Raw genomic sequence first — 26,707 nt, forward strand, 5'->3', positions numbered from 1 at the left:
AGAGTGGAGGGAGGCAAGGAGGGAAGGCTGAACAAAAGGAAGAATGGCCTCCTACTACAGAGGAAAGTTAAGAGAGTTAGTGAGAAATCCGCACCTATAGCTCCCTGCTATGAACAAGTAACATTAAAGACGAGAAGAATACTGCAGAGTACCTGCCCTACTGCCTCTGGAGCTCTTTTTGACTGTTATAACTGAGATCATACATACATTCATGCAGACACACACACACACACACACACACACACACACACACACACACACACACACACACACAGAAAACAGAGCCTATAAATACCCTGGTGAATGCGAAGTGTCCTTGATAACACTGTGGTGCAATCCTTGAACAGAAACAAGCAGTCAAACTGTCTATTAAAATGCTCTGTAACATCAGCAGAGACTAAGTTGGCAAACCAACGAGCTCAGCCCTCGCTGAGCTTTGGGGAAGATTTCTTCTTCCTGCCAGTGGAAGCATGTTGTGGATTAAACACGAGTTTTTAAGTTATGCACATCAAAGCACAACATGTAGATAGTTGACGGGATGCTGTGTGCTGGCTGATTTCAGTTTTTCTCCAAACAAACTCAAATCTGACCCCCTGCAGCACTTTTATGTTCACATATTTGTTTGAGTCTTTTCAGATATATATATATATAAAAAGAAAAAAAAACATTTAAAGAGAGACCATGAGCGCTCCAAAAGAACCGAGTGTGTGATATTTGAAGCTTGCACCCTTTTCTCTTGGTTCAAAGAAACAATCCCCTACGCTTAATTCAAGCTCTTACTTTTGTACTGTCGTACTTTCCCACCACGGCCTCTAGGTTCTCACTACAGACTGCTCAATTCAAAGTTTTACATTTTTAGTCTAGAGGATAGAGTGGGTAGAAAAGGTCGTAGTAGCCTCCAGGCCTGAAAAGTGAAATCAAAGCAGAAGTTTATTAAATCTGCATTCTTTCTAATGGCCATCAGGGGGTGATGCATCCAGTTGCACAAAGATAATCTAGTCTGGGCAGTAAATATTACTTTTTTGTTAAAGCTGCCGATGTCCAAGATGCACATTACAGTCGATGCCACCGACAGACACCCAGGAGTTTTGTAGCGTACAAAGACTCCACTGAGGAGGTTGGAAGGGTGAAGGCAGTTTACTTCAATTACTCGAACGTGCGATTGTGCAGTGTAGTTTTACAGTGTTTAAACAGGTGAGCTGGTGTGCTCCAGCTGCAGCAAGTTGGATCGCATGGGTGAAGATACAGACGTGGATTTCATGTAACTGCACATTTTAGTGAAAGCAGTGGTCCACAGTTACATCTCAGTCATTTTAAAGCACAAAGGAATTATTTTAAGAGAAAAATATATATAAATATGTAACTCTGATATGCTGACATTCCGCTTTTAGGGTTTAGTCTATGACTAGAAAGAGCCTTTCACTGTCTTCATTGTTGACTTAGACTAAGTATTTTGTTTCTTCAGCTCGTGTGAGCTTTACTGTTCTTAAGCAGCTAATATTCACACCTGAAATCAAACGACAAAGTGATTATCACTCCAGTCTGCAGCTTCCCTCACCTTCCAGCCACAAGCAGCTGTTTGCAGTGAAAAAGCACTAAAAACCTACCATTAGCGACGAGGTCAGATAGCTAACGAACAGCACAGCTGGAAATGCCTCTCAAACCGCTGCCCTGGGTGGATCGAGCCAGATGTTGAAAAGGTGTAAATGCATCCAGCACGCTTAACCTTAACTCCTCCTGAGTGGAACGAAGTCAGTGAGCAGTCTGTGGAAGTAGCCTCTACGGTGTCGGATCCTGTGACCACAGCAGCTGAAGTTACTGCCGTCATTCTGTCTGTCTTATTAAAGTGGCAGCAAAGGGCACCTTGAGCGGTTAAACATGCATCCTATCGAACAGACTGCACACTGAGCTTGTTTTTTATAAATATGATTTATTCAGTTTGCTGTCTCTCCCTCTGCAGGAATCTCTGACTCCTGGGCTGCTGGTGAACTTGCTCACTGTTTATTATTACTATTATTATCATTGTTATTATACCTATAAGTATTTTTATTGTTATCATCACTAAATCAGCAAGCACATACACTTAACTATTCCCAGCTGTTCCTGCTGTCTCCCCTCTCCCTCAACGCTCTGCTTTTACCTCAAGCCTTTGAGGCAGACAAACATCCACCCCGAGTCGGGTTCAGTTTGAGGTTTCTTCCTGTTAAAAGGGAGTTGTTGTTTTTTTTCTCACTGTTGTCACTAAGTGCCTGCTCAAAGGAGTAATTGTCGGGTTTCTCTCTATAACACTTTCCTGACCCAACCAAAGTGCCTTGAGATAGCGCATGTTGTGATCTGGCAGTGCAAAAATCAAATTAAACTGAACATCTAAGCAACACAAGTAGGGGATTATTTTTTCTTCATCTTTGGCATGAACCTAACAGCTTCAAGTGCATCAGATTCACACTTGAAGCGACAAGGATAAATGGTGCCATAGAGAGCCAGACGAAAAGTGAGACTTCAAATTAAAAATCCCAGCGACATTTGTAACTACATTAACGACTAAAAAAATCCAGTCTAGGCGTCTTTTGGAAGCAAATGCTGCATGGACACAATACCTCAGTGAGTGGCATCATTCCAGTGTTAAACCTGAGGCCAACATGTGTCAGAAGCTACACAGATGTTGCATTCACTGGTTCTCAGAAACACCATTCTCTCGCCTTGAACCCGTCGCCACACACATGCAGGAGGACCTGACTGAGCCACAGTGTTTTAAGATAGGACTGTGCACAGATAGACTGTGATCAGGGCTACGACCTCAGCGATAACTGCAGCTCATTTCCATTTACTGTCCTTGTAGCCTCACACACATTCTGCAGATAGAGACAAACTGCATATTCACCAGACTGAAGCTCCCACATTCCCAGAAAGAAGATATGCCAACCTTACCAGCAATTCACTTCACTACTGCTTCTTCGCACGTCACATTCAGATAAAGTTCTCGAAGGATAATAATAAAAAAGGAAGAAGAAGAAAAAGAATTTCTCCTAATCTCTTTGCTGTGTCCTCCTCTGTCCCACAATGCCTTGGGGCTGGCGAGTGCTGCAGACTGACGCGTCTCCATCTTAAGTCTCAATCACCAGCAAGGCTTTAAGTTGGAAATGACTTTCTGATCTCATGAAGCCCTTTTTAGATTTGCTGAGCAGAACAGAGAGTTACACTCGCTGAACCAACTTATGCCAGCAAATTAAAAAAAAAAAAATCCTGATTCGAGTTTAAACCTGCCAAGATTTTGGAGTGAAGCCGACTCAAAAAGGAAAAAGGAAAAAAGAAAAAGCCGTCTCTTTAGCGATTTGAACTGTGTGGGACTATTTACGTTAGCTCATCAAGAAGTGACACATGGATCTAAAGCAACCTTTAATCATTCACTTAATTCCTTTCACACCTTGGCTGTAAAATGTGGTTGATATTAGTAAACGTTAAGCCACGGCATTTGATGTGTTAAGTCAGATTTTGTTGTCTTTAAATAGTGATGATTAGGGACTACAGCCTCAGAACACTCCGAGCAAATGAAAAAAGATAGAGATAATGGAATAAGTTGAGCGAACGGTGACACTGGAATAAAAAGATCAGTGCGTGCGTGTTTAGCTTCCCAAACCTCCACACACAGCGTGGCAGGCAGGAGATGGTACTGATGGCGCTCAGAGTCGGCAGAGCTGGCAGCTTGCTGCCAACATAAATCAGTGTCATGCCCTTGAGCCACACCTTAGTGAAGACACGCCACTGAAGCACTGCGCCTGCTTTCAGGAGTGCTTTTCAGGAGTGTCTCAATAGATACTCACAGCGAACAAGTAGTTTGCAGCGTGGATGGACACGTTTAATTTCAATGACTTATAAACCAGCTGTGCATCTAGGAGCTGTGAAATCCTTCATCTATCAGTGAAATGTGTGAGTTTTTAAACAGGGTTTCTGCCGGATTCAAGAAATAAAACCTTTTCAAACCACACCAAATGCAATTTAGTGCTTGCTTTCATAACATATCAGTCAAAATATGAAGATACAATAGAAAGGCAGTGATAAGCAGGATAAGAAGCAGGAAATGGCTGGCTGGATGAGCAAATGAAAGATAATTAATTCTTGTAAGTTCATTCAGATTTTGCTAAAAATGTCCTTCATGAGACAATGAGCTTCAGAGCTCCGAGCAGTAGTGACAACAGTGTTTGCTACAACTCCATAAAAAGTATCGCTTTGTCTGAACACACAAACACGGCCCTCCAGGGGACACAAGGTAAAGAAGAAAACATGTAAAAATCGGTGTGTATGGATTAATAAACCACGTGCTCTGAGGAGTTGTGTTGGAGCTGAGTCACTGAAGAAAAGTAAACGGTGACAAAACTTGGCATCTAACATGCTCAACACTGTTGTGTAAGGTTGCTAAGAATCACATGCAAAAGCATTTTTAACATCTTCTATGATTTTTTTTTTTTTTTTTTTAAGGAAACCAAATTTGATGTTGGTTTATGGCCTTTATAGACACAAATAATGATCCAGACAGACACTGCTTTTATCTTAATGTCCTTTTAATCACTTTTCTTGCTAGACATTTTTTTTAGAAGCCCAGAATGCAAGATTGAACACGTTATTTTAAAAATATTCTTTGAACAAGCAGAAGACATTTGCCACACCTTCCTTTTAAAAACAAACCAAAAATGAAATGAATATGACTCATCTACATCTTACGCAACTAACACTGAGCATCACCAACACACATTAAAACCAAAGACGTGAGTCACTTCTATAAAGAAACAGAAACAGTGTGATTTTAGCATGTATGCAACACGTGAGACTTGAAAATGCAAGCAGGTCTAAAACACAGTTCTGTTAACGAACAGTCAAACCACTCTAAAATGTCAAAATGGCATTAAATTAAAAGGTAAAAGTCATTTCCATAATGTTTCCGTAATTTCACAGCGGGCCTGGTGAAGGACGTGAACAACTAAATATCAGTCTTTTGTTTGGCTGCCATTAAGTCAGATGAATCACTGGTCGCCCCTCTGCTGCTTCAGTCAGATACGCTGTTATCTCGCAGGCGGCAAAAGTCGAACACCAGTCACAGACCAGTCACAGACCAACTGAAGTCATGTTTAATTACCAGGCAGCCATTTGGATGACTGGGACCCAGTTCAGCTCGCCAATTTGTGGATGTTACTGAGCAACCTCCTGCTGTATTCCCTGTGGTTGACTGGTAGGACTTCCAACACAGTTACCTTCACTCGACTCTCGTCCTGAAGAGGGAAGAAAAACAATGAGTTAAGTGCAGCAACATGTGATAAAGAGACATATCTAAGCTCTACAATCAGCATACATCAGGAATACTATACAAACTGAGCTTAACTGATGCTGGATGTTTTGATCAGAGTGAAAAATTGTCATATTGATACATCGAAGAGTATATTAGAGCTTTATTGAAATGAGTTGAGGATGGGATCTTTGTTTAATACCTGTCCAGGAATGTATTACAAAAGCACAGCGTGACTCCGCTCCACGGTTTGCTGCATGTGCTGCAAACAGCACTGAGCGTTGTGAACAATGGAGTCGGAGCCGCTCTGCTGGACAAACAATATGATAACACCAGTTTTCGCATTGGCGTGTACTGGACAAAAAATACGGTGATAGAGATTTATCGCTAATATCAGTTAAATGATGAATCGGTTGGGCTCCAAATGGATTAATCTACCAAAACCAACAGTCACACGGGAGCATTGTCACCAAACCAGTGTAAAATATGTCCTCTAATGGGGAAAACTGATGGGAGCACTGAACAATCCGTCCACTAACAGCTGGCCTTTGGTGCCAGCTGATGTGATTTTCTGTAGCTCAGTGATCCCAAAATCTTTTCAACGTCAACACACCTTCATAGGTAAAAGCGAAACCCAGGCAAGTCCTTGCTGTGTTTTGTTTTTCACATACACCAGCAACTATCTCCCCAAAACAGCTGGTTTAAAAGCTGTAAGTGAAGTACATCTCACTGTACAGTTTAACATCAGCTCATCTGGCGAGGGTGAGCCATGGTGTCCAGCAAAACTGCATAATTAACAGGATATTTAATATGCTGGTTTTGGTCCATGTTGCTTACTTATTCTGTTTTATTTTGGTTGAGAATTTAACATAAATGTAATTAATGGAAGTGTTGCTTTTTTTAAATGATGTGAAATGTTTAAAGCATACTATAAATGAACAACAAAGCTGCTTGTCATCACAGTACCCACTCCAGATACCACTGTAGATAAAGATAATGACAATTTATTATCAAAACAGTGAAAAACCTGCTGGAGGACAGTCAGACTCTGACAAAAACAAGCTCCAAATAAAAAGAGAACACTGATTGCCCCTTATCATGATCAGAGCTTTTAGTAAAGCTTAGATCATCTACAACCAAAAGAATAGATTTAACATAATTTGGAATTGACCCAATTTGGGTTCAGATTTGGTCTCCAGCCCGGGAACTGAAAACACTTCTATGATTAAATCCGATTTGTGTGGGGAACAGACCATGAAAGGTGACATTTTCAGTCTCAAAAAGTGAACAAAAGCAGGACGTTCAGATCCGTCAGTGCTTTTCTCTTTAATGAACAAGATAAATAGTGATAAAAACTTAATTCTAATTCAACTTATATTACTCAAATTACATATTTTTGTTTGAATTTTCAGACTGAAAAGACAAAGACAATGTGACATGGAAATGGATATAATATACATGCAGATATAAGAACTGCTGCACTATTCTGCGACATTCAGTTTCAACAATCTGTAACAACAGCCACCATCCACGACGCATCTTTCATCTTATACACCATCAAATAATGAAGACGTTTCTCATGAAGACATAAAGTCAGAAACTAATTTCCACTATAATTACAGTCACTCTCAGAAGGATTAATCCAGAGACCATTCATTAATCAATTAGCAATTCAGCCAGCATAACCATCATCAAGGATTTAACATGAGTCCATTATCATATGTGATTCCACACCTCTATTAGTATTTTCAATTTGCATCTACCTGAGGATTGCAGGCAAATTAAACGATACGGGGGGGCGTCAAGATGGAGCTTCCACTTGACAAAAGGTGACAACTTGTTTAAAAATAATGGTCTTCCAAATGACGTGGCACTGTGAGAAAGGCTGTTTGCTAATTTAATGTGTGTTGACTAATATTCCAATCACATCTGCAGAAAACAATTACTCAGTGGCCTAACATTCACCACCGTTCTCCAACTCAATTTCAGATGGCTGGGTGAAGTGGGGGGTTCTTCCCTGAAGAAATAAACAACACAACATCACACGAACACACTGAAAAAACAAGTAGACACAAACGTTGAGAGAGATGCAACAAACAATGAACAAATACGCACCGATCACTGAGGCCACAACCTCAAAGAGAATTAATGAGACGCTGTACTGTACATGACCAATAAAATGACATCAAACTGACAGTCCCTGCAGAGAAATGAGAATAATGAACCTGTAAATAATATTGTAAAGACATGACCTGGATGTGAAAGAGATAAATTCACAAAGGTACCTTTAGATTTTAGCTAAACTACTGGCTGGGCTCTAAAGATGTCTGAAAACATCAATCTACTATTTTGAAATATCTCAACAACTACTGGGTGATATTGCCACAATATGTTGTACAGATTTGACATTAATGGTGCCCAAAAGATGGATCCTGCTGTTTTCAGCGGTCTTTAAACATTTTTAGTTGTCACACATCCATAAAAAAAATCTTCAAGATAGATTGCCGCAACAATTTGTACAAACACATCTTAACTCCCAGATAATGTTTCTTAAAGACTGTTGATTCCTCGACTATTTCTCAAGGGCCTCCATAAATTTTACATTTATGGTTTTTAACATCCCAGCCTCAATACTGAAAGACTGCTGTAGACATTTGCTCAGTGTCTTTGTTAATGTGTTAGATGCACACAAAGAAATCTACTCTGCATATATCATACTAATTATGTAAACAGTCACATTCATCAGGCTTTGAATGGCAGCTCTTTGAAATGTTTCTGCGTCATCTACACGAGGAGTGAAATTCAGCCGTATACAAAGCTTCTCAAACCGCTTTCACACACTGAGGACCTAAATGTGATGCTGACAAAGATTGCTAAGAGTGTGGTTTGTTGATGATGTAACGTGACCATGCTATGTGTGTTCTTGGCTCCCAATAGCCTGTCTCTTAACATAAGGCATGAAAAGCAGGGCCTCTCTGACACTAATGCATTCCACGAGACAAAATCAATTCATTCACTTCACACAGACAGATGTACTCAAGCACATGAGCGCAGATATATTCACACGCACACGATCGAGGCCTCCTGCAGACAACAGGTGCACACACATCTGTTTATACGTTATTAATGCAGCATCCCGGATTTACTGTAAGACAAATAACCAAGCAGTCTGGAATGGATTCAAAGACTGACCAAGATTTGAACTTAATTATTGCATCTAGCCACTGGCAAGATGTAGTGATACACTGTATACCAATACGAGAAAAGCATCGCAATAAGCTGCCTTTAAAACGATACAATTTCCCATTTTATTTGTATCGGTACCTTAAAGAATGACAGTGTTTTAACAGAAGCTGCAGTTCCTGTGAGCCACCTGGCTGTAACACGATGGTGCACAGATTCTCAACAAAGTAAATGCACAAAGCTAGATTTTTTTTTTGGTTGAAAAATCGTTCTGAGAAAGTTTCAGTGGAAAGCTACTCATTTACTTATTTTTTAGTTCCCATAATGTTTTCTTTAAAGGTATGATAATGTTCTCCAAATATGTCATTCCATCATCACACACTAATATTCCTAAAAGGTTTTCTGAATGTTGCATTGAAACATCCTTCCTTTGTCAACATCGTGGCAGTGTTTTATAAAAGAATGTTCTATAATGTGTTACCTTAGCAACATCTCAATACATCCTCAAAACATTGCAAGCAAAATGTTCTACTTTTGTTATATATGTCACAATAAAGGAACCTTTCATAAAAGATGTTCTGTCCTCGAAGGACTCAATAACATCTTGAAAATATTTTTGGACCCTGGTTTGAGAATGTACTGCATTTGTTCGTGAAATATAATCTGTGGTGCTGTCCTCCAGACATCCTTACAGTTTAATGTTGCAGTTTACATCTTAATTGATTTGAAAAAAACAAAAAACAAAACATAATGTTCCCTACAGACACCACAAGGCCCCTTTCTATACAAATAGAATATGTTTTACCTATACAGACCGAGGGAGACAACACGAGTTAGCAAAGCATCTCGTCAACACATGACAACTTGTTCAAAGGATTTAGAGAGCAAACGTGATAGAGATCATGCTTACATAACCTCCATTCTCTCAAATATAAGTCAAAAAGGCGTGATTCATTTTGGGACAAGCAAACATTTTTTACCATCCGAGTTTGATGAGGTAATTAAAGACAATGATAACTGCTTAATTTGGCTTCATCCTTTTAGCTAAACTAACCAATGTCACAAACATTTTTACATGTTAAACACAGCGTTCACACTTGATTATTGTTAACTTGCAGGATACAAAAAAATCTGACTTTCATATGTATGCAGATCAGCAACAAAAGCTATAAATGATGAACCAAATTCCTGCAGAAAGCATGAAAGTGGTTGATTAAAATGTGCAAAGTACTGCTTGTGCTCATCTCTGCAAGGATTTATCCTTTTACAAGCAGCTGTGTTACACGTGAAAATGGAGAGATGTGAATGTGTAAAGAGCAGATCTTAATGAAGAGTTCCTACAGTTCTGCTGAAAAATTACTGAATGCAGTTTGGTAAAATGATTCATTCCCATTCTGTGGCCTCCACTGCCTTGCACTGACATGTCAAAATATTTTCCTCTCTATAATGATAAAAATACACCAAATTTTGAGTTCTGTGTTCTGTAATTTATTATTGCATTATTTTCTTGAGGTTTTAAGTTTGTGCTGTGCAATCGTTATTGATATGTTTAGACAGGTACCATAATAAAGTCAGAGTTATGGTGACAACTTTTACACAAATGCTAATTTGAATGTGCAAATGTGCACACTCATCCGTGTTCAGTAAATCCAATCCATCATCTGAATGCTATTTATTGCCACATGTAGGAGAGTTTCTGATCCACCTCATGTGCTCCTGCCTTTGTGGAGCTCCACCCTATAAAACATGACAGACAATTAAGATGAACTTGTATTGAATTTCAGTGGGTTTTGACTCTTAAATACACCCTGTACAGTTGCTTATCTGTTTCAGGTATAAACCAGATAATAAAGGAACATTTCAGCAGCTGTCATATATACTGACATCTTAAACTATCAAAGTGAAAATGTGACAGTTTCATCTTTATGCCAGTTATTGCTGTGCTAAATGTACTTTGTGCATTTAGAGATCACGTCAGTGTGGCTCATTATGCCACAGCAACTATCTAAAGGAATCTTTCAAAATAAAATATTCATGCTGTTGCCAAAATACACATAAAACCACTTCTTGTGTGGAAGAACATTACTTAAAAGAAAGATCTGTTTGCATCAAATTCTAAAACTTTCCAGCCTCCAAAGTTCTCACACACTACAACAATACGTGTCCGAACAGAGGTGTTTCACTAACGGTTGAACTGAATCTAACCTTCCCTCCTTCACATCATTCTAATATATGAACTGGATGACCTGCCTTGGATGGTTTTTGTAATTTTCTGAAACTGACAATATGACAATCAAGTCTACTCTACGTAGGGATAAGTCTGGTGTGCAGAAGAGTGAAAGGTAAACAGGGAGCTTGAAGTTCTCCCCTAAATTCTCCTTTTTCATTATTTACACAACTATGTATCATGTTTAATGTGCATGTTAAGTGCAACACTCTCAAAATGTGCACTGTCATCTGCATATTTGAACAAATACTGCATCTCTGCCCTCTCTATGACAATCGACATTCATTGTATCCTACCTAAATGCTGATGATTGTAGACTGTACATAAATGTCTGGGAAACGAAGCCAATACAGAACCCACTTAAACCTGCATTCTTTCTAATTACCAACTGCAGACAACTCCTTGAGTTGCAAAATATATAATATTATAAGAAAATACTCCTTAATATCTGTTAATTTATGCATCTGGTAAACTATTTCCTAAAGAGTGCAAGGTCTTAACCGGTACTTTCAATTCTCTTTCAATACAGCAAGAAGTTCATTTTGTAAATTATGTTTCAGTTAAGAGTAAAATAGACGATAAAGTAGTCACATAGGTACAGGTGTGAGTAGTGTCCCGTGTATTCTGTCGCATTCATCCCTTGCTCATCACACCCACTTTTAAAAACCCAAGATGAAAACAGGCAAAATGTCAAACAGTAGACCATAAACCAATGGGTGACATTCATCCTAACACCAATGAGCCAAACATTATGACCACTAACAGATGAAGTCAACAGTGTTGATTAGCTCATTACATCGTGCACATACATCGTGGTCCAAAACATACTGAAGAGTCGGTTCTCATACTTAATGTGTTGGATGTGGCAGATAAAGACAACAGGAAAAACCTGAGCAAATTCTACAAGGGCCAAATCGTTAAGGGCCAGATGACTAGGTGAGAGCAGCTGCAATGAAAAGGCCTGTGGAGTACTACTGATCAGGAGAGATGAGTACCTGGTGTTTCGAGGACTGACAGAGTACAAACCAAAGGCAAAGAGTTGAGCACCAAAGGCTCACTGATGCACCAAGGACACAAAGAATACCTCCTCTGGTCTGAAATAACTAAAGGGATCCTGAGTACATTTGCACACAGCATTTTTAAAAGTGGAATGCATCACCACACACTGCATCACATTCTGCTGTAGCCACAAGCCAGTCAAACTGCCAATTGTAACCCTCTGCACCACCAAAAGCACCTACGAGAGAGACCTTAGAGAAACGGAAGGAGGTCGTCTGGTCTGATGGGTCCAGTTTTCTTTCCATTACATGGACGGTTAGGTACATATGTGCAGTTTCCCTGGGAAAATGATGACACTAGGAGGCACTGTGAGAAGGTGACAGGTGTGCAGTGATGTTGAAGACTGTGATGCTCTGGGTAATGGTCTGTTCGAAAACCTCGCACCCAGACATTCACATGGATTTTAGTCTGACACATTCCTAATCAAACACTACGGCAGACAAGGTACAAACATTCAAGGTAATGCTTTTCCTGATGATGATCTCTGCCACACCAAACTTAAACTTAAAACTTAAAACATAATGTTTCGACTCATTAGTCTACATCACACATCATATGAATAACATTTATATTTTCCATCTCATATTTACAAGAAAAGCACTCACAGAGCGTAGTACTCCGCCAAGGCTGCTCCGTCGTCGTATGATTTCCTATGGATGAAATCTTAAAACAATTCGTGGTCCACAGAGGTTGATTTGTAGTAGGATCACAATCATGTGATCATCAGCAGGCAGCTGACGCAGAGTTCACTTGTTGTCATAGGTACAGTGACGCCGTGCCGCTATCTCGCAATGATACAAAAATCTTGAACAAATCCGTGGATCCAGACTATAAGCTGCATCATTGCCAAAATCTAATCAGTTAGTCCTTGTGTCATTTCTGTTCTTCCCTGAAAATTTCATCAAAATCTGTTGTCTGTTTTTGAGCAACTTTGTAATGTTGCTAACAGACAGACAGACAAACCAGCGCTGATTGCACATAACTCTGCTGCGTTCCTTGGTGGAGCAACAATTCTGGACAGACATATAGAGAAATATACTCCTTTTAAAACCTATGCATAACACTGCTATATATTTGATACATTTTGTATTTGATATTAAACAAATAGTAATCGTTATTTATATTGCATTCTACATTAACAATAAACATACCAACTTTAGTCTGTCTCTTATACTCAATAAGGAGAGTAGAGTAGCACTACTAGGAATTTCTTCTGCACAAAAATACTTGCACTCCTATTTGGGCAATAAACATACAGTATAATGTTTCTTATTTTGCTTTATTTGTAGACTTTAAATGGGTAATAATCTGTTTCCGACTCTTCTAAAGTGGTTCTTGTATTGCTGTAACATGAATTTCCCTTCTGGTAATCTATGAAGTCATATCTCATGAGTCACATTATCAGTAAAAAAGTAGAAAATAAATTTTTTATCTCAGTTCAGTACTTACAAATAGGAAGCATGACTGACCACTGAAACACCAATTGTGTAACACACAGCTACAGGCTTGTGTGGTTTAATATTTATAGCTGAAGACAGAAAAACTTTCGGGGAATTGAGTGGGTTGTGCTTGTTAAATCTAAAAACTGATAGTTTGTCATCTCTGCTTTGCCCTAAAATAAGACAAACTTGAGTTTGTATGGGAGAAAAGTTCTTACTGCAACTTTAAAATGTGATGCTAAGCACAGTTGTTCTTTCTGTATGTCCTTGTTAAGAGAAATGGCAAAGCAAAATTTTGTAACTTCATTAATCTTGTTAAGCTCTGACATGTCATTACATTGTTTTATTTTTCTAAAAATACTGTGTTAGATGTCTGATCTTTCTGTCTTGTGTCACACTCCCAAGTCTGTGGGAGAGAACTGAGGCTGAGGTAGAAGACAAAGTGGAAAAGGGAATCACAGGCTCTCTCTTCTGTGTTTGTCTTTTTGAATCACACGCTTTGAATAACACAGTAAATTCTGACTAACAGTCACTGAAAGTAAATTCTGAATACAATGACAAACATTGTGTCGAACATATATTTGCTTTGAGCTCATCATCTTGACTTTGTGGAATACTGAAATGATTAGTTCGACATTGTTCACATTTGGCTTTAGAACAATTCTTGCCACTTCCTACAATTCCTGAAAAATGGTAAATAATGTTTTGTTTGAAAAACTCAGAAAACCCAGTTATGATTTGGTTTTGGTGTGTTGGTGGTTTTGACATCAAAGTGTAAAAATTTCATTTGCACCTGTTTTGCAGCTGTGTTTCCCTTTACGTAGGCACAGGAGTAGCTTTGAAGTGTGATTAGCAGGTGAGCCTATTTCCCGTACGGAGTGTTAACTGGAAGTAATTTATGTTAAATTAATTAAACAACAGGAACGCTAAATTGAATGAACACATTTATGTCTATGTCTTCTTCTTCAAACCCTGGCATGTACTGCCAACGACAGGCTTTAATGACAAGAGTTTATTGTGCCCTGTTATGAAATATATTCACGTAAAACTGATTTGGTATATTCAGTATAAAGCGGGTCATACTTCTAGCCTGCATTAATGCTCAGGGCGTTATGAATGTGGTGAAGCTGCGCAATAGATCATTTAAAACTGCGGCTATGACACTGTATAATGTTTTCTATTTCTCATTTCCATTTTTTGCCAGGCAGGACTTCTGGACTGAGATGACTCTCGTTTGTGTCTCAAATTTGAGCCTAGATTGCCATGAAATTTGCTGTGGATAATCATGGTCCTCAGAGAATGATTTACACACATTCATGCTCCCAAGGTGATCGGGTATTTGTTTGGAATGACCATGACTTTTCCTGTAATGCAGCTCTGAGGAATGCATTTTGAGCTCCACCGCTGTTAAGGCTGTAATAAAAGCAACATCATCAGAGTGTTGCTTGTTCTGTCCAACACTTCTGTATTGTGCAGTGTAATCAAAATTGCAGCCTACAGCATGTGCCAGTGGTGCTTCAGACCTTTTTTCCTCATAGATGGTAAGTAGCAGTGGTATGCTGACATTTACTGTAAACAGTCAGGCCGACTCATTCCACTTCATGTGTGAAGATCCCTCTTCACTGCAATAACCATCACTGTATGTTAATTTAAAGCACAGCCGCAGGAAATGTTCATTCCTGTGTCGAAAGACTAAAAAGCAGTATTTTTCCTAGACTTTGTGCAGTACCTCATAGAAATTGTTTAACATTTTCCAGATTATGACTTATGAACTCTGCATAGTGTTCCTTGTAGGTTTTCTTGAGGTCAGGACACAGACTGTTCAGAGCTCATCCTACATCTCAATCATTCCACTCAGACTCTCGGTATGTGCCCCCAGCAGCAAATTAGCCTCTGAATAATTAAGCTAATTAGGCTTAGACAGACAATAGCTAAATGCTAATTAGAGCCTAATTAAGAGAAATGAATGCACAGCTGTATTTGTTTTCTGTTATCCAATGTGCACTGGCTATATACAACTCCCCTGTCACTCTGATACTAATTGAAATGGGTTTGGATGCATGTTGTGTGACTGACTGTATTGTGATTACACTGCATTCACATATCTTATTTTGTGGCTTTACATGCTTGGGACCTCAGTTTGGTGGAAGACAATAAGTCAAGATGACTCAGGCTTTGCAAATTCATAGATGGAATGCAGCTCCTAAATTAAAACAACACATCGTAATGTATTATGCATTAACACCAGGGGATGGTGAACACAAAGCAGTGAAAGTTCACTTTATCCCTGTAGAATTCACTGTAGTTTTAATTTTTGTCCATCAAGCAACCTCCCCGAGCACCTTTATATTATTGGTTGCTGCTGATCAGTAAATACTTTATCTACTAAAGATTTGATTTTAAAATTGCTAGTTTTTTACATCATGTTTGTAATTATTATTCTTAATGTGTTACTGGAAAATATGCACAAGGAAGTGAGTGATGCATCAAATACTAAAATTTCATAACTGAAATACAGTCACAGTCATATGAAAAAAAAACTGCTCACACACAAACACACACAGCTCACATTGATGTATTGTAGCTGGTTCTTATCTTTTGGTTGATTGTGAAATTGATCCTAAATGAGAGCATTTTCTGTTTTTGCAACAATGCTCCCTGTGTGAAAGCCTGGTTGTTTTGAAAGCCTATTTTTCCTGAACCATGATTGGTGCATAGGAAAAATAAAATGCCTGCTGGTGTATTTTTTCAGAACAGCGATAAGAACAGCTGTTTCTGACAGACATGCACTGGCCAATAAGGGTTGAATATTCCTGCATGATCACTGAGAAAATGCTTGCAGGACAATGATGACCACCATTGTGTGTCATTATATTACTGCTCTTTTACTCCAGGGAAAATATATTCTATTGCATTCTACCAAATTGTATTGTGCTCCCATTTAGAGCGACTTACGTTGTACGTCTCCAGCTTGGCTCTGTTTTTAAAGATGTGAGTTCTGAAGGTGGCTTTCTGGAAGACTTCATCTAATGCATCTTCATCCTTTGGAACACAAACACACATTCACACAGATGCACGTAAAACAAGGTAAACACAAATTCAGGGGCGAGCGGTTTACAGGAAGTAGTCTGTTACAGTTAGTCCTGGAAAAACTGCAAGCACAATTTTCCTGTCAAATGTGAACAAATGACTTAAAGAAGAGCTGTGTGTGGTAGCGTATGCATGTGTGTGTGTGTGTGTGTGTGTGTGTGTCTCACTGTGTCTCTAAGCTGTCCCAGTGTTTCTGCACTGTGGCCCAACAGGACCTCAGCCGTCTCCTGGAAGCATGTCACCCACTGGTTATCCCCGAAGTCTGCTAAGTTGGCCTGAGAGTCAGACGGACAAAGATAATGAGGGGGCAAACAGATTATTTATATGTCTGAGTGTATGCATGCGTTATCACGGAGGTTTTAACATTCCTCATCACTGCATATGTGACAAACATCGCTGATGAGTAGTGAATGCACTCTGCACTTACAGAAAGTAAGAGTCTGTATTTGAAGTTGGGGAAGTCTCGGTTACACTTCTCGCAGCGGTACAGTCCATTCTGTTGGTCAATGACTTTCTTGTTGCAGTCTGCAGATGGACAGGCCTGGTACAGACAATTCTCCTTACGTATGTACACCACTGTTGCTATGCAGCTGAAATAGTCTGCCTGAAAATAGAGAGAGGAAATCTAATTATGAGGACAAACCTTAATCAATAAAACTACAAAATCAAACTGCTGCAATTCGAATGTCTCGGCAGCTGCAGTTAATTTTCAGGTGCTGCCCCCCTTACATAATACTGTGTTGTGAAGTCATTTAACCTGCAAATGAAGTTACATACTTGAAAAATCTTTGAAACAAATAGCAAACAAACTAAAATTTAATCATGGAAAAGGCTTGTAGTGCATTTGTATATTTAATTTTGTACCCTCCTGAATAGAGAACATGAAATTGGCAGTTTGCTCAAATGTCACGCCACCTGACTCAAATCCTAACCAGACATGTTTCGATGCATCACATTTAATGTCAAACAACAGCAGCACATTAAAATCAGCTGTAACAATGAGACGACTTCTGCTGGAGCTGAGAGCAGAGACAATGAAGCACTGAGTCACCAATTAATTAACGGTGGCCTTCAAACGCATAACCTAAGTTACTAAAAATCTGTTAAATTGACAGAATAAAGGATAAGCGCCACAGGAGGAAGAAACTCATGGCAGAGGGACAGTCAGAGCACCAGTGTTATGGATCATCTTGCTTTCCTGTTTAACTGGCAGCTTTCTGCTTTGAATGTATTAGTGGTTGCTTGTAGTGCTAGCAGATGTTAAAACATGAAAATAGCTGTAGCTGTCCTTATGACTGCCTTAAAGTTGCCTTGTTTCATTAAAATTTCAGAACATCCCATCTGATCCCTTTTTTGGAGTCTTCGGCTTGAAAAAAGAAAGAGCTACCAAGATGTCTACATGAAGAATTCAAGCTTACATTGCGTTACTAACATAAAGCAGCTACTTATTTTAGGCTGCATGTGAAAATAACGTGCATACTGTAAACACAGCTGTATTAAAAAAAAGCTCGGACACCACTGGGCAAATTACAAAATGCGTAGTTTTTTTTTTCTTTTCTAAGCAGAAAAGAGGTAAATAATAGCCCTGCAGTAAACCACAGTTAAAATGGATCTTTCATTAATATTAATGAACTGCAACTTTATTTAAAGAACTTAAATTAAGAAAAGCAACAATAACAAAAAAAACCTGTAATTGTGCCATGCACAAAGGATTGTGCACTTTCTCCAAATCTTACAACTGATGCACGATTATCATTATAAATTGTCAGCTGATGACGTTTCCACAGGTTATTGAAATGTTGCAGTAATGCTCAACAAATCCATGCTCCTCTGGACAGCTGAAGATCTGAACATTAAGCTAAATGATACCTACAAAGGACAAATCGTATTCTCATATTACTGCAAAGCACCTGCAGAAAGGTCAACACAGGCATGGTGGCCCACTGTTCCTCTCTACAGTGTTGATGCACTAACGGGGTCAACGTGAACTAGTCATCAGGAAGTAACTCTACCTGTGGTCTCATCACAAAATAATTTGAACATCTGAAGGAGCAGCATTTGGTGAAAACAACACCTTGCCAACTGTGCAGGTGTGGAAATATTCTGCTTTGGGGTTAAATGGTAGCCAGTGGCCATGGAAAGACAGTACAGATAGAGGGAAGAATAGATTCCACTAAATATAATCAAATTCTGAATGCAAATGTCATGCATCCAGAGACCGAACATAGAAAGAAAGCTGCTTCTACAACAGTACAATGATGCCACAATTAGTGCTTAATTGTTTCAGATTTTTAAATTCGTAAAATAAGAAGACAGAGTGCAATAACATTACCATTTTAAGAATGGCTCATATTATATTGTCTGTTTGCTGCAGGGGCTCCATTTACTTCTTTTCACTTCAAAAATCAACAAATAAGTAATTTGCCCAAGGGTGCCCAAGTGTTTGCACACAGCTGTACCGCTGCCAGATGCAAGTGTGACTACTCCACTCACACACTCACAACAGATAGCTGTGGACTCATAAGCTTAAAAAGTTCCATCAGAATACTTTTGAAGACAGAGCCTCTTTACAGTTTACATTACAACAATCTGCTACTTTCCATTGAGCACGCCCATTTCGAACCTGGCACAGTTTAAGATGCATTTTCCAATTAAAAATAAACAGAGATTCAATATGTACCATCTTTGTCTAATTTTGAGCCCGGATGATCGAAAAAAGAAACCCTGTCCCTGCAGAAAAATTGGATCAACTCCTTCCATCTGTATATGCCATCAAATTAACAGGATATAAACAGGTGCGGTTTTACGGACTTTAAAAATGCATGTTTGTGTGTGCCAGGAGAGGAAGTCTGAGCTTTGCAAAATCTGTTCAAAACTTTTCACATGCAGCAATCTTAAAGGTGTACAATGAATGGACCAGAACAAGATATCTCATCAAAGCGTTTGTTATGTAGGAGGCAAGAACTTCATAGATGAAAAAGACGGCAGGTGGCACAGGCCGTAAGAACACAGTGAGTAATCACTAGTTCACATTGCAATCACTCTTTTCTGTTAAGGCACAAAAAAAAAAAATGACCACAGAGGTAGATCTCGTACCCGCCAAAACTGAATTGGATGTCTACATTCAACGCTCATTCATTTATGACTTAACTGATGATGGGGTATTGTCAGCTGGATAATGCTATCATCACGACAGAATGTGTGCAGGAATGGCTCATGGTAATGCTGTGATATGAGTCCTCTTGAACAGACAAACACGGCAATGTCAGATAAAACATTTTGAGTGAATAATCTCGTGTGGATATTTGTTCTGATTCAAATAGCACGAGTATTCTTTTGGCATTTTCTTCCATTAGCATTATTGCCATTGTTAAATGATAACTGAAATGTCATGAAACTAAAGAACAAATGAGAAAATATTGGGAGATGAAGATGAGCAAAAGTGCTGTTTCTAGTGTAAGCAGTTATAAGAATAAGACGCTTAGGGTGAAAAAAGAAATATTAAGTAAAATTAAAACAAACTCTGATAAAACTTGGCATGATCTGTAAAACTGTTGCCAACGAGCCAGTCCAGCTGGTAGATGCATGCTGTTTACACATCTCTATTTGACTTCCAAACAATCTTGGAACAGTTTGAAAAGAGAGCAGAGGGAGTTTGAGAATTCTTTGCATAATAGATGCAACATGAGATGAATCTCTCCCTCTCTAATACAGAATTTGTGCTAATGTACATGCACACACAAGCAGGCTGACATATACACATGACTACTATGCAAGGTTATATGCAAAGACCCAAACTTGTGCATATGCAATACAGACACAATGAGCTAAACTTCTTTCTGTTATGAATTTAAATTAAAGTGTACACAGTCAAACAGAATCAAATTAAAATGCAGCGATGTTGCTGTAATTTAAACAGATATTAGCACCTTAGGCGGCAGAACTCACACTGGTAAAATCAACAGCTAAAAAGGAAAGAAATGCTAATTCTGAGGGGAAAAGGCTATTCTCTCATCCTGCGGAGAAGCACGGCATTCGATTTACATAAATATAAATATAAAGAATGCACACAGCAGATGAACTGTGTCTCATTGGGAAGAGGCGCACACGTGTACGCGCTTGCACGCAAGCAAACACATGCTTAAACACAAAGTGATGAATGTGATATACATGCACATGGAAGGAACCACAGAAAAATCCTTTTTCCTAGATTCACCAGAGGGTATTTCTTCTACCAGGAGAACAGGCCTTAAACAAGATGTTGGAATTACAGCCAGAATTTAAAATGAAATGCTTTAAAATGCATTCTAAACAACAACTACAAGCTAGAGCTGGGCCAGACTCATTACTAATGTTGGCCTAAATGAGTCTATCAAAGACTCTTTCTAGGATGCCGGCCAAATTCACACACACACTGACTGAGCAATGCTGTTCCTTCGTTATACAGCCCACACACTCTGTAAAATGTTTAGTAAGAGAATTGAATGTGAAAAGGCCATTGTGTTCACTGCATCCCTTGTGAGAAGCCTGATGTTGTCCTGTGTCCCCCACGACCTCTACAGATACTGTCAGTCAGACTTAGAGCTCTCTGACACTTTTTTCCCGCTAGCGAACACTGACTCAGAGCCTCATAATCTGTCCACCCATCCATCTACCCAGTACCCATGCCACACAGCAAGTACCCTTCTGAAACACTTAGTAAGAAGGTTTTTTTAATTAGGAGATTTTCTCCCGTAAGCAACAGCCCTCTCCCCCTCAACACTGCACTCCCATGTTTCCGCCTGCGTGCCTGCCTCGTCACATTTTGCAGACTTGGGCAGATTGGAGCGCTGGAAGGCTGGAGAGGTGGGGAAGGTGGTAGGAGGGTGGATGTGACAGGAAGAAAAGAACAGGATTCTTTTTTTAAGGGGGCTTGCTGAGGGCTCGTCATATTGGCAAATGCTACCGACAATGTGCGGACAGAGGTCAGCGGGATCCAGACAATAGTGATCCCATCAAAACTAGATGACTCTAAATAAATCCCAAAGCATTTGTCATCATCTCTCCCCTTCTCCATCTGTGCTTTTTCTCTCCCTCTGTATTCCAGTGTATACACAGAAGCCTTGGGGCAAAGTCTTAACCTTAAGCACACTGATGAGAACCTAGAAGAGCAGCATGACTAACACTGCACACAACAACAGACACACAAATGCAAAAATACGCACTTAGACTTACCTAAAGACACACACACACACACAAAAAACAGACTTGACATTCTGAAAATAGTTTTCATTCTTATCACACCAAATCCCTGTGTCACCTTCTGGCACCTAAATGCAATTAAAATTTGTATGTGGAAGGGCAACCAAGTGTAAATCTACTTCACATAATTGACATGGCCGCACATGCCAACTTTAATGCTTGTCCCAAAACCCCAACACACACATTGCTACATTAATTAGAAATGGCTTGCACACTTACAACCACACAGAAACACAAACAGAGGCAGAGTCACGCACATACATGGAGCCAAACAGGTAAAATGTCAAACCAGGTTCCTTGGAACTATAAACTAATGATTTGGATTTCATTACTATAACCAAAGCAGCCTTAGAGTATGTGATAGACAACCTCCTTAAAGATTTTCAATGACAGAAACAGTTGGGGGTACACGGAATAGAGAGAGAAGAAGAGAGAACAGGGGACAAAACAAAGAGAATGACGAAAGAAGAAGAAAAAAACTGAATAACATGAGAATTTCTCGCTTCTTCCACTTATTTCCACACATCTGCCAGTTAACGTTTCCTGTCCGTCCCCATTTCTCAACACTCCTTGTCACTCCTTCCCTTTAGTCACCACTCTCTTTCCTCCTTCTTTCTCTTTTTTTTTCTGTAGTCTTGCACCCTCCCATCCTTCAGCGCAGGCTTGTAAGTGACATGAAGTGTAAGTGGCTCTGCCTGGCTTTTCTACTCGTCTCTCACTCTCCCGCGTTTTCCATTCGTGCTACTTCCCTTCCGGTAATGTTATGCCCTATAGGCTTCCTCCACCTCCAACACATAATTAGAAATTTTTATTAGAAACGACATTGATCTTGAAGCTACCCGTAAGTGGCTTCCAATTAAATGCAAGGAATGAGGGAGACTAGTCTCAGATAAACTTAATTAATTAGATGGAAAGTTTAGGAGTGGCACATTCCACTTAGATGCACTCTACTTTTGGCCAAAAGCATGATAATTCTGTGCAATGACACCTCTTAAAATGGCACATGATTCAATTTGAGAGTTCTCGCATGCTCCTCTAGTGGCGTCCGGCAGTACTGCTAATATGTGAGCATCACTATCTGCCTCCCACAGCAAAAACAAGAGAAGCATGACTCTAATCCATGAAGTCATAGCAAGGCACAGCCTAGAGCTGCTCTGTTTACAATGAATGGAAGACTGACTGTGGATTTATGTTTGTCTAAATGCTTACATTCAAATGAGACTGAAGAGCAGTCAGGTCCAAAAAAATCACTAAATCCATGTTTACATAAAATCTTCTTTTGATAGTTTTTAATAAGAGGCCGTAAATCTCTGTGACAAACACGCTATGACCCTGTGATGTTTTGTAGCAGGGGTTGTTTTTAGCATGCCTGCTGTCAGTTCAGTTCAGCTCAAATGGCCGTATTGACATCATATTCAGACAGAAGTGCAGATACAGTGTGCTGGTGTTGGAAAACACTGGGTTGGTGTGATGCAGAGAGTAGCTGCCTAAGCATCAGCTAGAACTTCTGCTTTGTGTGCCTGCTGCTAGCTAGCTCTTTAACCTTGAAGAGAGAAGAAGGGAGGCGAATGCGTAAGCCTCCCCCTGCTAGAGCATAGCCTCTTGACCACCAAGACTCCTGCAGTGCCTCCCTGTGGCAACACATGATAATTGGGTATTATATGACCCTGGGCTGAACTGCATGTGGAGCAGCAGTTTGCCTAGAGGCCTGATGGACAGGCCTGCCAGTGAGCGGATACACCCTGGTGTCTGCTAACCACTGCTCCACCTATGTGTCAAAGAGCACGTCCCACTGCCCAGTGGGTATCCTTCAGAACTGAAAAGTCTCAAGGAACAAATGCCAACAGAAAACACAGCATGGACTTTGTCAGGCAGTTGGAGCATTGTTCTGGCAGCAACTGTAACCAAACTGCTGCCAAACATTTTGGGTCACCTTTGCTTTGGATCACACCAGGGAGGACTAGATACACCATGTCTATGCTTCTTATGGCCTGAAGAGCAAATTCCAGCTTTACTGCACAGAGTAGGGATGGAGAGACAAAGAGATGAGCAGTTAAGTCACCGTTATTTACATAGCAAATTCAAAACAACAGCTATCGAGCCAATGGACTTTTCAGTAGAGCATTAAGATTAGTGCTGCCAATATAATAATTAATTTCTAATTTTGGGACAAGGGATGTCCTGATTCCCTGCTTCTGGGATCCATGCTGATCACAACATTCTTTAACTCAATACAGGGTGGGCCATAAGTTTCCATACATAGGAAAACGCATAATGTATATTTTTTATGTTTCAGATACCCTAGAAGATGCGTTTGACGCTATCTTTGGGGGCACTTGAAGGCCATGGTGTATCAGATGAAGACACGAGACATAAATCATCTCAAGGAACGTATCACCAATGCTATTACAAGCATAACTTCTACTGTGCTAATGCAAGTTCATCAAGAGTGGAAAACATGTATTATGTGTTTTCGAAACAATGGTAATCGTATATAGAGCAGATTATATTGAAAAAAAACACTGTCCAACATAAAATGTTTATTTTTCCTATGTATGGAAACTTATGGCCCACCCTGTAGTATCCACACAAATCCAAGCCCGATCCTTTGCTCATGATTGCTGTTACACAGCAAAAATTTGCTTGAAATTTGAATAACTTACTTACTAAATACAGCATTATCAATTGCTCAGTGATTAGTTTTTCTTGCAAATTCAGCAGAATGGACATTTGTCCTCTGCTAATGTTGCTGTTTCAAACCACAAATAAATGATACTGTCTGCAGAGGCAGCTGTTTCACATGCTACTGTGACACAAGAGGCTATCCAAGATGATAGTGGCTTACAGTAACACGTGTGCTGGTCAGTTTATTAAACATCACAGAACACTTTGTCATGGTGCCCCTTTATCAGTTGAAACCCAACAACACTCTCTGCTTGCCAACACAGAACTGCCCAACTCATTGGGTTGCTACAAGGCAATAAAAGGCTCAACCGGGTGGCGCAACCAGGTACTATGGGTAATCTACATTACCTAAAGCATGTATTGTGTAGGAAAATGGTGTTGGCAGTTACTAAATATTCAGTGATCTGGACTGGATCGGGGCCAGAAAAACTTGAGTAGAAAGTAATTTGAATTCAGCCATATTTTATACTGTATGAGAAGCTTAAAAAGTGCAAACCAGCAATAGAGTGGCGAGAGCAAGCAAGTGAAAGAAGTTGAGAAAATGCAAGACTTGTGCTCTTCATGTCAAAGTCTGTCAGCATGATGGATTTGCCCCTGTGTGACTGCAAACTTTGGTGCTAAGCAGTGAAACTCTAACTCCTTGATTCTCTGGGACTGAGACCAAAATCTGATGTTTACTGTGCTTGTCTTACAACACTGAAAATATTTTATCCTATCAACCTCAGTTCTACTGTAGTTATGCTGATATTACATCATCTGCAGAGGGTTTCTTTCATTCCTCTTCAAACAGTAGCCAGCTGCCCGAGCAAGAGAAGGATTTTCTGACTCGCATATCAGTCTGCTTCCAACCAAAGTTTTCATAAAGAACCGGCTCAGAGATCTAGCTAAAACTAAAACACAAATAAGATTTTTTTTTTTGTTGTTGTTGTAACACACCTCACAGTCTAATTTCCACCAGAATGACTATACATCCCCTGTGTGTGACTCAAATGCAAGTAAACAGACCGATTTACAACTCAAACGTAAAAATTTAAATTACACAGTGGTATAAATATATTTCAGTAATATAATCACTATCACAGTTGCTTGTGGTTCACGTAATGATTCATACATTCAGCTGTTTACTGCAGACTGCACTGAATCATGCGCCTAAATCAATCGACAACCAAAGCCAATAGTGGAAATTGCTAAAGGGGCATGTGATAAAAATTACAAAAAAAAAAATTTTCCTTGTTTTAATATAATAAAGTCTAGCCATGGAATAGTTTTTGCCTGTTCTTTAGATTTAGAGCTAATTTTCTCTCTTCTCTCAGTGCATTTAATAGTGAGCTCTTTCTTAGCTTCATGCCATGCTATGTGAATATATGTACACTATCGTTCAAAAGTTTGGGGTCACCCAGGCAACTTCATGTTTTCCATGAAAACTCACACTTTTATTCATGTGCTAAAATAACTGCACAATTCATCAATTAATCATCAATTAGCCTTTCAACACCATTAGCTAACACAATGTACAATTAGAACACAGGAGTGATGGTTGCTAGAAATGTTCCTCTGTACCTCTATGTAGATATTCAATTAAAAATCAGTCGTTTCCAGCTAGAATAGTCATTTACCACATTAACAACGTCTAGACTGGATTTCTGATAAATGAAATGGTATCTTCACCGAAAAAAAAAAAGCTTTTATTTAAAAAAATAAGGACATTTCTGAGTGACCCCAAACTTTTGAACCGGAGTGCATGTGTTTGCATTTATGGATGTATGTGTGCACTGCACCTTCTCTCCGTGTCCCATGCTTTCACTCTTAACATCACTCAGCATTTTCCAGTTCATCCTTGATCCACTAACTGATGACCTCGTCTCTGTCAGTGATTGGCTGTCGAATGCATAGCCTTCCTGGTCATACCTATAGTTGGACATTAAGACACACAGCACACATGTATATTTACACAAGTAAATACATGCTCAAACAAGTACACGAAAAAAACATGTATGTGAAATGCAATTTAAATTGTTTAGAGTGTAAGGAAACAAAGTAAGGTTTGTCAAGTCAAATTAAAAGCAGAATGTGTAAGGAGAATGTAACACATGATCCCTACATACCCAAATGATTTACCTACACAAGATTCATGATCAACATTTACAAACATCTCTGAGTCTGAGATGGTATGAAAGCAAGCACGCATGTTACATTAACAGACTTTGATTCTTCCTGTGGAAATACTACACTGCACTGCTTTAGTTATTATCTAAAGAAACCAGCTTCAGATGTAACTGAATTACTCCCTTAACCCCTTAACAGATTTACAGCCACTGCGTCTGTGTTCTGCAGTATATTTCATCTGACATGGCCGTCTGTCATGGGCATATACATTCATAGATCTATCAGCCTTTTATATTTGCATACATTTCTGTCCATATAGAGAGTTTCTTCACTGAGGAAAAAAAAAGATAAAGAAAACTTGTCCATCTGCATTACAGTCTCTCCACTCCATCTTCTCAT

General features: G+C 39.4%; 1 protein-coding gene across 2 annotated transcripts in view; it reads right to left on the reverse strand.

Annotated features, from left to right (window-relative positions):
• Positions 1 to 4,541: 4,541 nt before the first annotated feature.
• The window catches only part of LOC111588250 (replication protein A 70 kDa DNA-binding subunit-like), a 45,861-nt gene continuing 23,695 nt past the window's right edge, over positions 4,542 to 26,707 (reverse strand). For both annotated transcript variants that reach the window (XM_023298514.3, XM_023298513.3), the window contains exons 13-17: positions 25,981 to 26,110; positions 16,704 to 16,880; positions 16,444 to 16,551; positions 16,142 to 16,228; positions 4,542 to 5,264 (exon numbers count right to left, since the gene is read on the reverse strand). In XM_023298514.3, the coding sequence (XP_023154282.2) occupies positions 5,163 to 5,264; positions 16,142 to 16,228; positions 16,444 to 16,551; positions 16,704 to 16,880; positions 25,981 to 26,110 (604 nt within the window). In that variant the 3' untranslated portion in view covers positions 4,542 to 5,162. The remainder of the gene's footprint in view (positions 5,265 to 16,141; positions 16,229 to 16,443; positions 16,552 to 16,703; positions 16,881 to 25,980; positions 26,111 to 26,707) is intronic.

This window comes from Amphiprion ocellaris, chromosome 14 (assembly GCF_022539595.1).
Source record: "Amphiprion ocellaris isolate individual 3 ecotype Okinawa chromosome 14, ASM2253959v1, whole genome shotgun sequence".
Lineage (NCBI taxonomy): Eukaryota > Metazoa > Chordata > Actinopteri > Pomacentridae > Amphiprion > Amphiprion ocellaris.